Source organism: Limulus polyphemus, unplaced genomic scaffold, assembly GCF_000517525.1.
Source record: "Limulus polyphemus unplaced genomic scaffold, Limulus_polyphemus-2.1.2 Scaffold5949, whole genome shotgun sequence".
Taxonomy (NCBI): domain Eukaryota; kingdom Metazoa; phylum Arthropoda; class Merostomata; order Xiphosura; family Limulidae; genus Limulus; species Limulus polyphemus.
The window spans coordinates 33,920-47,045 of NW_013671559.1; the positions used below are offsets into that span (position 1 = coordinate 33,920).

At 36.1% G+C, this 13,126-nt stretch overlaps 1 protein-coding gene across 1 annotated transcript in view; it reads right to left on the reverse strand.

Annotated features, from left to right (window-relative positions):
- Positions 1-8,520: 8,520 nt before the first annotated feature.
- Positions 8,521-13,126, reverse strand: part of LOC106473177 (synapsin-like) — a 12,933-nt gene continuing 8,327 nt past the window's right edge. Inside the window, 4 exon segments of the mRNA XM_022401666.1 lie at positions 8,521-8,626; positions 9,277-9,383; positions 10,261-10,444; positions 12,244-12,442. Coding sequence (XP_022257374.1) covers positions 8,521-8,626; positions 9,277-9,383; positions 10,261-10,444; positions 12,244-12,442 — 596 coding nt within the window.

The window sequence follows — 13,126 nt, forward strand, 5'->3', positions numbered from 1 at the left end:
AAGATAATCGTCGACATATGATGTTGCCTGGAGTAAGGAGGGAGAGGCTTCGTAATAGCTATTCTACCATTGTAACTCATGCTAAGAAGATAATCGTCGACATATGATGTTGCCTGGAGTAGGGAGGGAGTGGCTTCGTAATACCTATTCTACCATTGTAATTCATGCTAATAACATACTCCGATGGTGCTGGGTACACTTGCAACAGTAACAGCCGTTTGATGAGAGTCATTGTTTATGCTTCTAATCATATCACAAAGAGCCCTTTCATTTGGCCTGGTGATTAGGGCACTCGACTCGCAATCTGAGGGTCGCGGGTTAGAATCTCCATCACCGAACATGCTCGCCCTTTCAGCAGTGGGAGCGTTATGATATGACGGGCAATCCCACTATTCATTAGTAAAAGAGTAGCCCAAGAGCTGGCGTTGGGTGGTGTTGACTAGCTGACTTCCCTCTAGTTAGTCTATCACTGCTAAATTAGGGACGGATAGCGCAGATCGATCTCGTGCAGCTTTGTGCGAAATTCAAAACAAAATAAACAGTTTATTTAGCTTCAGGCGCCCGGACCATGTTGAAAATGTTACCCTATTCTCTCTGAGCCCTGATGATTACTCGCTGACTTTGCTCACCCCCATCACTCGTCTATGGAGCTCGTGAAAATACAGATAACTCCTGTAGATTATTACACTCGGGACATCTTTCTTTGTATTTTATAGTATATAGGTCAGGGTTACTTACACATTACGTCATGGGGCTGGTCGATTTTAAATCTTGGGAGTGTCTATTTACTTATTGGCAGGCTATGTAATCAGATTTTCATTTATCCGCAAGCTTTGAAGCTATTTCAAATAAAGCTGACGAATTCTTGAACAAACATTAAAAATTTCTTGTTAAATAAGTAAAAAAACACTTATTACATGGTGAAAAAAAAGCCTGTTGATATGTGTTGTTTATTAACGTACCTGACCAAATTCTAGTTATATTTCAAGTGGTGTCTGATGAATACGTAACAAAATAATTAAACCATCTTATCATAAGCCGCATATACGCTACAAAACAATTAAACTTTCTTTTTTACATCATGCGGCTTATGATAATATTGTACTTTAATGTTACAGTAATAAGCAGTTCGTGAGGGACGTATAATAGATGGTGAAAAACTGTGGTAAGCATGCTTACCTCATCTGTTGACCAGACAAGCCACAGCAGAATCCACGTTTCTGGAAGAAAAAAAGTGACGGAATCAACAGAAAACAAACAAACCTTTTTTGAACAAACACACGTAGACTACGAACAACACAAATTGAAATCTTAATTTAAAATACATTTTAAACGAGCTATGTTATTGTTGTTGTTGTTGTTTGAAGTTAAGCACAAAGCTACACAATGGGCTATCTGTGCTCTGCCCACCACGGGTATCGAAAGCCGGTTTGTTGCGTTGTAAGTCCTCAGACATACCACTGCGACACTGTTCGTTTTTCTTTTTAATCAGGGCATGTAATAGTGGATGGCGTGCCGGGCTGTGACCTGGAGTCCAACGTTTGATCCCACGATATGCCACTGAACACTTACGCTCATTCAGCTGTGGACTGACAATCTCTCTATTGAGCGAAGACTAGTCGTCTATACCTATGGATACTGCCTAGTCGTTGCACCCCCTATGGTCAGCAGTTCTAAATTAGCTTTTGTATCTTACAGACTTTTATTATTGTGTGGTTTGCACAACTTCTTGGCAGAGGACGCTTCTGAGCATTAATTTCACTAATGCAAACGAGTGCCCTTCTCCCGGTGATTCAGTGGTAAATACGCGGACTTATAATACTAAAGAACGGGTTTCGATATCCGCGGTGGGCATAACGCAAATAGCCCATCATGTAGCTTTGCGTTTAACAATAAACAAAGTTAACGAGTCGTGCTGTAGATTCTCTGGTTAAGAATTATCTCAAAAGCGGCTGGTGCTGTTGAATAATTGCCATTCTTCTCTTAAGCAGTTCTGAATTAGAGATGGCTATGCCTGAGGCCTAAGGGTCAATAACCTGGTCATTTAGTCCATATGTTGGAAATACCAATAATAAAATGTTGCCATTAGTAATTACCATAAATATCATAATATCTCAAAATGAGATATCTGGTAGAAAATACATAAAGGATTAAAAATATACCACAATTAAAGATATTACGAGGTTAATACTTTTTTTCTATGTAACTTTGAATTGGTTGAGCTTCCAAGTACACAGTTTATTTCTATTGATATATCATGCTCGTAAATTTCATTGTGATCAAAATGTCTCAAGTTTGAAGTGATAGAAATCTCATGTCATTTCTAGGCCAGTAACGGAACACAAAAACAAACTGGAGAAATTATATATTTGATAATCTAATTGTTAATAAAACCCGTGACCATTAAAAGACGGTTAAATCAAGTCTCTTGAAATATTGATATCATTTTATAAATGCTTTCATTTGGAATTAAAACTTAAATAATATAAATACGATCATTCTATGAGAGATAGAAACACAAAAACGAGAAACCGTATCTTTAAAACTGCCTACTAACTATTTGCTAATGAAAGATTGTAAAATCTTTTAGAAAACTAAGATGTATAATTAAATAAGTTATTTGACAGAACATTTTTAAACGTCTAAGTTTACGGAATGAAAACTCTAACGTAGGTTTAGAGTAAGATGTGCTGTAAACATTTGAAATTTTAACTTTAACCGCTATAACAAAAACAATTTTAAAGTATTAGACTGGAATATCGAGGAGGACTAAAGATGGATAAGACAATCATACTTAAAATATCTGGTTCGCTAAGAAGTTTAATTGAGTAAAATAAATAAAGTTTGTGCTGTCTTCAAATGTCCTTTACCTCTCAAATCTAAGCACGTTAAAAGCTACGCCTAACTCAGTTACAACACCCATTTTACAAGGACAAAAACTACAAACAAATCTGCTTAAAAACGAAAGCTTAACACCAAATACAACCCATTGTGTAATTACCTAAATTTGGATGTCTTCCCAGCATGAATTTGGCCTACGCTGTTAACTGTTTGGACTCCTACGTATTCAGAGAATAACAGCATGTAGTCAACACTAGGATCAAATGGTTGTTAGGCCTGAAGAACAAAGACACTATAGAAACATTAAAGAACACACACACACTGAGACGAGGATTTAAAGTGTGTTTCATTAAAATTCGTTACAATGCTTTTTCTCATATATAAATCAACTTTTGAATACATCTTGTCCGGGTACGATTTGATGGGAAAAGTTTCAGAAACATTGTCGAAAAGACTAAGATATACAATTAAGTTGAAGTAATGTAGGCCATTGATGAAGAATTAATTGTGAATTCGTGTAAATACTTATATCTAGTCTATTTCGGGCTAAATGCGCATGTGCCGAAACTGAAAGAATATCTTTTAGAAGCTAATATGAATTGACGAATGCTAAAATAACAAGCCAGTCATTTTGTAACTTCCATTATCCGTCAACATTGATCTCGTAAGTGGATACCGTCTACAAAGATTATCTAATTAACCGTTGTTAATCTTGTGAAAATAGAAATCTTTATTTACCCCCTCGTGAAACCAAAAAATATGAAAACACACCTTACAATGGAAAGTGTGGTCAGAGCTTTGAAACATAACGTATATCACAAAGGTAAATGATTCACAGTTTTGAAATATAACACACGTTACAAAGGGAAATGCCTCGTAGCTTTGAAAAATAACACACGTTACGAAGGGAAATGCCTCATAGCTTTGAAAAATAACACATGTTACGAAGGGAAATGCCTCGTAGCTTTGAAAAATAACCCACGTTACGAAGAGAAATGCCTCATAGCTTTGAAAAATAACACACGTTACGAAGGGAAATGACTCATAGCTTTGAAAAATAACACACGTTACGAAGCGCCATAACAAGTTCTTGATCATTTCCTAACTTTTCGTTCATAATGAACATTTCTGTTCTACAACCAATAAGGAAACACGTCTCATACTACTTTGGAGAGAAATCGTGAAGAACAAAATGCATTTCATTTTAATAAATCTAAATTACCTTTAAACATCATAAATAACGTTGTAAAATATGCTGAATCATATGTATATTTTATAGTAAATATCTAAGGAACGGTTATTTCATACCTGTTGGGCTGTTTCACTTTCTCTGGCATCCGCTTATTGCTGCTCAAATAACCAGAACCCTTCCCTGTAAGATCATGATGTCTATCTCTTGGTTTATTGGCCTTCAATAACGAGAGGCATTTCAAGGACAGCCTGCTGTAGGGCTGATTCGTTAATTGTGAACTGAAGATTCCCGAGTACCCCTAGGCTGACATTCAAGAACTCTCATATAAAAATGAATCTCGTGAGGCGTGTTCAAGTAACACTCACTGAATACAAGATGAACGTAGAGCGAAATATAAAAGAAATGAACTGTACAAAGCAAGTGTAATTTCAGCTTCAGCTGTCATTCTAGTCACCATCCGAAAGCATTGCACATTTCTGTGGGCGTGGCATTAATTTCATACTTAGATTTGTTATCTTAATCATTGAAGAATAGGCTTAACAGTACAAATCAGCTTCACATTATTCAGATTCTTCTTCTTTAAAGTTAATTTTGTTAATATTTACAATAATTGTGAGTGTTATTCTTTAGTCCCACCCCCCGCCTATCGGTGTTTCAGTGGTAAGTCTGCGGGCTTATAACACTAACAACTGGGTTTCGATATCCGCGGTGGGTAGATCACAGATAGTCCAATGTGTACTTAATGAAAGTTATTTTGTTTTGTTAGTTCAGCATACAGGTAATCTAAATACGTTTGTGTACTCGCGTAATGCTTTGCTAAAGCTAACCGCCCTACTTTTGAACTGATAGTCCCCCGCCAACTCTTGGGCTAATGTAATCGAATAGTAGAGTTTGACTATCACAATTCGCCCCCCAGTGGCACAGCGGTATGTCTGCGGACTTACAACGCTAGAATCCGGGTTTCGACACCCGTAGTGAGCAGAGCACAGATAGCTCATTTACAAACAAACTATCACTATACACTGCAACTTCAAAGTGCGAAAAAAAATACTTTTTTGCAGTAACGAGACACGAACCATGGACCCTCTAATCCATAGCCTGGCATGCTAAAAACAATTGTAGTGTTGATGGTCACTGAGTTCTCGTCAGTTGCAGTGCATATCTCGCCTTCATCACGCTTGTGTAAGAACACAATTACAGTTACCGTGAAAAACTTGGAATTTTTTTTTGTTATCCAGTGAGAATATTAAGTTGTGGAAAATAATCTTCATACGGATTTCAGGACAGTTACTAGTGTACAAAAGTTATGTTTGGTGTAAAAAAAAAAGTAGTCCTGACATGGCCTGGTGGTTGGGGCACTCGATTCGAATCTGGGAGTCGCGGGTTCGAATTCCACCACCGAACATGAGATTTTATTTACATCATTAATACTCTGATATTTTTCAAAAACACTGCCAAACTTATGCATTATATACTCCTTATATTTACATATGACATAGACGCTATTTTCGGACCCATTATCACCAGTATTAAAAAAACACGCCTTTATTGTTTACTTTAACCCCTTCCGTGTCAAGCTGTTCTTTTTTTTGTTGTTGTTAAATGAGCTCAAAAACGTCAGGTTCTCTTTATTTCCCTTTATGTTTGTTTTTTTTGTTTTGTTTTTTTAATTATGCACAAAGCTACACAAGGGCTATCTGTGCTCTGCCCACCACGGGTATCGAAACCCGGTTTCTAGCGTTGTAAGTCCGCAAGACATACCGCTGTGCCACTGGGGGCTTCCCTTTCTGATAATCTATCATGACACCTGACAACATGTGAATAAATTTGGGCCAATAATTAAAATTACGGGCAAATGTTTTCTTGAAATATGGAGGGCGCCTGAGTTTCTCGGGAAAATCACGGAAGGGGTTAAAAACCAACCTGCCTCGACTTACGAAAGTTGATATGACTGCAAACAGAAGCCTTCATGTGAGGTTGAAACGATGTGTGCTGAGCCGTTCACCTGGCGAAACGTCGCCTATACAACAAACCAAATTAAACTCCATAAAACACCTTTCAGCCGAACTACAGTCCTTAGGCACTTGTTATTAAAGTCAAAATAATAATTTAAGCTATGACTTGTGCTGCCATCTATGGAGCAAATTAGCAATCACATCCTGAGAAAATATCGAGATATCTCTAATAACGTGTTATAAGGATACGTTTTCACCTATGAATGAAAGAAAAGTAATGTAACAAAATAGACGTACATTTGGAACAGTCGTAAAGATAAGTTTAAGTATACTTATACATAAGCTTCAACTATACATAAGCTCTGACAAGTCGGAGTGCAACGTGACGTTCGTGTGAAATGCAAATGTTCATTATCATTATACAATTTGCAGATTGGATCAGCATAACCTATAGAATCTCCGAAATGCATATATACAATTATTTGTCAGTATCCCTGCACACTGTATCTGGTATTTACTCTACTGTCACTAAATCAGCAATATAGATTGAAGCATTGATAATTATGATATCAAATACATGATACTATGTTGAATGTCACTGTGTAAATGGTCGTGGCATGCGTACTTTGACTCCCCCCCCCCCACTTTTCCCTGTTCGTACTATCTATGAAACAAAAATTGAAAACTATGTCAAGTTTAGAATAAGTCATCATTTACTGATCAAACTAGTTAAATATAATATCGTGATATCCATCAGTAGGAATGGCTTAACTTTGTAAAGGATTTAAACAGAGTAGACTACACTGAAGTCAGATCGCATTAACCTGGTGTGTAAGGTGAATGACGTTTCGGTCTTAGCGCTGAGCCCGGAGATTGAAACGTTGGCTACTTCTATACTCCAGGCAGGCGCAGTACATAAACATTTCGGGTCTGGTAATCTTCAAACGTTTCTTCAATAAGGATTATATATATATATATACGTATGCAATGTTTTAACGCTTATGTAAGAGAAAATTCTTGTGTTCTATTTAAACTAACTGTAAACATAAAAATTACAAGCTCATTGTTTATTACTAATACAGTTCTGATGGTTTCTAATGTTTGAAAACGAAACTCGCCTACAGGGACATCGTGAACGCCCTAAGATAACGCTCAGGAGGAGAGAACAACTTCTTAGGCTTACTTCTACTAAACCAAACGACTACAAATATTCCAGCAAATGTTTTACGAATATTTTTCATTGTATCATCCGGCTCTTCTGAACCTTCTTCAGAACCAGATTGGGAGCCTCGCCGAAAGAGCGAACCAGTTCTACGGTCAGAAGGATGAGGTGGTAGTGCTGCAACTACTGGTTGACCAGTTCGTTGCATCGTGGTTTGTTGAGGAGGAGGGCGTTGTTGTGTAGGTGTCTCTGATGTAGTTGGAATTGTTTGCTCTGATTCTGCACTTCTGGTTGAAGACTGTGAACCTGTCGCAGTGGATGAAGAAGGGAAATTTTGAGTTACCTGCGGTGGTGCTAGTAGCGCCCTCTGTTGAGCTATATCGCCACTTAATCGTGGTGGAGTTGATGATACAGCTTGTTGAGACATATTGATATTTGCTTGAAGTGGTCCAATTTCACTATTAAGTGTGTATTCTCTATTGAAACTTAAATAGTTAAGGCTATTAAGTGTGTATTCTCTATTGAAACTTTTTTTATTAAGGTTCGAGTATCACAAGTTCAGCAACAACAGAGGCCACCAACGTCGTCCCTTAACTATTTAAGTTTCAATAGAGAATACACACTTAATAGGCTTAACTATTTACGTTTCAATAGAGAATACACACTTAATAGGCTTAACTATTTAAGTTTCAATAGAAAATACACACTTAATAGGTTTAAGTTTAAATAGACAATACACACTTAATGGGCTTAACTATGTAACAATGTAACTATTTATCACTGAGCTCAAAACTTTTGAAAAATTGAATGAATCACCTTGGTTCTGCAAAGTGGTTTGCATTTAAAGCATTTCAATATAATTAATCATGGCGATACGTAAAGAGTCGTGCAGGTACAATGTATTCTCATCATCTAATTTGTACTTAGTATAATGTTATTTTCCTATGTGACCCCCCAGTGGTACTGCACAGATAGCTCATTGTGTAGATAACCGTAGACTTGTGCTTAACTACGAACAAACAAACAGCATTAATTTTTTTGTTTATTTACTAATATGTTTATTTATAAATTTCACTATACTTTATTTGATATTACGCTTATTTTGCGTCATCATCCTAGTATTTGGATTTACGACTAATTTAAATATATATTTTTTATGCCGAACCTAATGAGATTATATTGGGATTACGGCCGAAAATATCTTTAACAGCTATAGTACACAAATGACGAATCAAGGCATTCTAATCTTACAAGTATATATTTTATGACTTTCCATACACCTAGTTAGAATGGTATATTAAATTAGCTGTATTAATTACTGGATTAATTTTTAGATCTGATCTATGAATGTAGTTTGATTTGATAAAAAGTTAATGATAAATACTCACCGATTGAGTCGTAGCCTGGGCGGATTGGTCTTCTCTTGGTTGGTCATCGCCAGCAGGAGCTGCGCTGTTTGTTCTAAATGTCTGTTGGCTATAATAAAAGATAATATACAATTTTACGTTTACTCAGAACCACGATTTTTCTATTTATTTTTCAAGCTATATAACTTTATTGTCTCAATAAATAGTTGTGTAAAAACACAGTTTCTTCTGAGTCGCAAAATTCTGTTTTACAACGTCTCTGTATTGCGGAAAATGGTTTTTCGGGGTTCAGTTTGACAAAACTAAAGTTTCTAAGACATTCACAGTGAGACATAAAAAAACCCTTAAATACTTTATACCAGAGTCGGTTCTACAACTGACTTCGGGGTCTCTTGTATAAACCTGGTCTAAACCATGCTTGCTAAGGGTCTCTGGAGTACACTTGTGAAACTTTCAGTATTCACTTTACTCATATAGAAAAATACCTCTGTTCAGAATATTCATATTTTTTCTTAGTTTCCAAACTCGTATTTTTTATGCATTTCCCCCGAATTACAAACCTAAACACAGAAACGTTGCTATTTGTAAGATTGTGTTGCCTTGAAATCTGATCTTCGAGTGAGAAATTTAGACACTTTTAGACTAATTTTAAACTTTTTTTTCTCTCACACACACACACAGTCATTAATAAGAATTTAAGTTGGGGTGATTTACCCCATCCGGTAATAAGAATAACTGTAAGTCTCGCCACAAGCCTACCTCATGTTAGGCTTACAGTAGCTATGCATTTTACGAACTATAAGATCAGCAATTAGTCTGTGATCTTCTTGATTCTCACGTAGCAATGCCATGGAAGAGTCGTTCACCTACGTATATACACACACACACACATATACATATTTATATATTATTCCGTAAGATAGTCTATGCCTAAAATTCCACACACACACACCATTAAAGGTAATTTCAAATACACTAAATATCTTTGTGTTATTGTGTATTTGTTTTGTTGTGTTATTGTATATTTGTTTTGTTTCGCACGAAGCTGCACAATTGTCTATCTGCACTGTGTTCGCTACGGAAGTCGAACCCCAAATTCTAGCGTTATAACCCTCTCAAGTTTATTACTGATAGCTTTGTGTTCTTATAGTTATTGTTTGAATTTCAGTTTAATATGTGTAGACAGGACTTGATAATCAAGTGAGTGATGGGTGTAGTCAAGCAATGCGTACGTAACAGACTGGCTAAGCTGTACTTAATATATTTACTCTGTTATTTTACGATGTTTTAATACAAGTCGTTTTGCTCAAATATGAGTCTTCAAGTAATTTGACAGTTTTACGTAACTTACCTTAGATTACGCCTACTTCATTTTATAACCGAGGTTAAAACACATACAAAATGAAACAAAACCTACACGGCTATAACATTTAGATCAAAGAGTAAAAAACGTCGTATTTTACAAAAGTCAAAGAAGCCTTTAGAATACTAAATTATATAGTTTTACATTATATTACTTTACGTTTCAATAAGGGTTTGTTTGTAATTAAGCACAAAGCTACATAATGGGCTGTCTGTGCTCTGCCCACCACGGGTATCGAAACCCGGTTTCTAGCGTTGTAAGTCCGCATGGCCATAAAATGTTTGCTGCAGTACGTCTAATCACTATGTTGTAAAAAAAATGCTTTTATTAAAAGTCTTTGTGATATATAGTAAGACCCTGGTATAAACACCTCACGAGACTGCCTACCTGAAAAATGTATTCCGCCCATCTTTGGTCTGAAGAGTTTCTACTGCACACATGGCAAATCCTCCAAACATCCAGAACACTTCATCCACCCACTGCTTGTAGCGGTCAGTCATTGGAATCTGTTCCAATATGGCTGACCCAACGTTGGCCTTCCAGCAACCAGAGATGGATTTATTCCTGTAAGACAACACTTATTAATTATTACTCTTATTCCAACATGGCTGACCCAACGTTGGCCTTCCAGCAACCAGAGATGGATTTACTCCTGTAAGACAACACTTATTAATTATTACTCTTATTCCAACATGGCTGACCCAACGTTGGCCTTCCAGCAACCAGAGATGGATTTACTCCTGTAAGACAACACTTATTATTACTCTTAGAAAGGTCACTAGTAAAGTAAAACAATGAAACAGGTATTTACGTCGTTCTCCCAAAGAGAACGATTTAGCAAGTAGTAACAATGAAATCTGAAAGAAATTAATAATGTCTTATAAGAAGTTCCACTTTCTTAGATGATACAACAAATATTTCACGGCTCAATGAAATTACAAAGTAATGATAATGTTCAATCAAATATTGTTATATATTTAAAATTATTTCAATAATTCTCATACTCTTTAAGTATCCAGCTTAACAGCATCACTTCTCATCCAACTGAAAGCACACTTAGAAACCATGATTTTACCAACACTTAGTGTTGCATTCTCTGTTTCGATTTGACATTTTTGATGAAAATGAAACTTTTGCTACATTCTTAACCAAGAAAACAATTAATTTTCAATTAATGTTACATTCTCCGTTTCAATTTGGCATTATTGAAACACTTATTAAAGTGTATTTGTATTTACTTTTGTATATCTGTTTGTAAGAAAACTTGTACTGTTTCTTGTGCTTCTCAAAATATGCAAAAACCTCCAGAGAGTGTATTGTAAAATGCAGATGCACACATGAACTGAGTTTCGTTCCGAAAATACCAAATATTTCTAGATTCTTAACGTATTGATTTAAAACCTTGATCGATTGGTCCTTTACTGACAACCAGTCCTTTCAATAATCCCTTTTTTTTGTAATCTTATGGGTCTTTAATACGTATTCCTGGAGCTCCTACCATTCATTCTCCTGGACAAAGCGAATAAAAGTCATTAATGGCTTCCTGTGTTATGTATGTTAGATCTTCCACGTTTAGCCAATTGCAGTTGAGAGGTTCGTGTTAAAAGCTCAACCCGACATGGTTGAGGTCCATGTTGGATCTTTCAGGCTTAACCTAATGAGGTTGAAGTCCTAGTTCCTCCTATTGGTTATGGCCAGAAGTGGTAACTGTAGTGTCAGATAATCCAAACTTAAACTGTTACGCTTTTAGCTTCATTTCATTCAATTTCTTAAAGATGTTCTATTTATTAATATTCTATTGTCTAGAGGTAACTAAGTTTATACAATGGAACGGATATTTAAATTCCTTTTGAAATGTTTTCATGTCTCGTTCGAAAATATTTATGGGGGATTTTTCTTGCCTCTTTCCAAAATTTTTTTTCCAGAAAGTTTTATCCTCTATTTCGACTTTTCAATTATCAAGTTCTTAGTTACGAAGATTTCGAATAAGGAAGAGCGGCAGAACTCTTCTAGAATGCTCCTGATTTTATTTCTTTCGGTCCTGGGGCCTCTTACAACCGTTAGAGCGCCTTGGATTCTAATGTATCATTGATGATTCTAGGACTTATTTCCTCTTCAAGTATCCGTCCCAAATTTACGAGTAAAAGACTGAAGTCAACACCACCCACCGCTAACTCTTAGGTTACCAACGAATAATGGGATTGGCCGTCACATTATAACGCCTCCTAGGCCAGCTCCTGAATAGAGAAGCAAAGATAATTCTCTTTAAAAAAAAAAGCTCATATTTTTAGTAACATGTGTCTCTATGTAACTGATAAATAATTACTGTCTGATCATGCCTATCTAAACAGATATTAATGTACTTAGATGTAGCTTTGTAACTGTTCCCTATATTTTGGATGTGTATGTCGCATTGTTCATCGATGTAGAGCTCAACCACGCAGTATGTCCCACTAACAGCTACCAGGATGGAAACATCTTGGAAACACATGTGGTTGTCCACTTTAATCTTTCCCACACCATTGTGGGCGTGGCCTATCTTTATCATACAAGGGCTGTCACCTAAAAACAAAGTAAATGTAATCGCGTCGAATTGGGAAATTAAGTTCGAATCTGCTACGATCAAGTTCGTATCTGCTACGATGAAGTTCGTATCTGCTACGATCAAGTTCGTATCTGCTACGAGAATATTATGTAGATAAAACTAGCACTAAGCTATAAACATATGTGTATTTTAATGTGCATTAAATTTTGGAGTGGGATTTCAATTTTTTTATTTTTTTTGTCCACTGAATGTTATTTATAAGCACGAGATGGCGCTGATTGAGTTATTTCCCAAAATATTGGTGACAAATGGGTACCCAAATGTTGAAGTAATGCATTATAATAACTATAATTAATACAAATTGATCGTTATAAATAATGTAGTTTGAACAATGCATTTGATTAGATGTGCTCATATCATATCTCATTCTGATTCCGTGCTTTGATCAGATCATATTTCATTCTGATTCCGTGCTTTGATCAGAAATGAATATTAATTTGAATACGTTACAAAATCGTTAAATACATTATAATAATAATCTCACAAAGTCAATTATTGTTTGTTTGTAATTAAGCACAAAGCTATACAATGGGCTATCTGTGCTGTGCCCACCACGAGTATCGAAACCCGATTTGTAGCGTTATAATCTTGTTTGTTATGAATTTCGCGCAAAGCTACACGAGGGCTATCTGCGCTAGCCG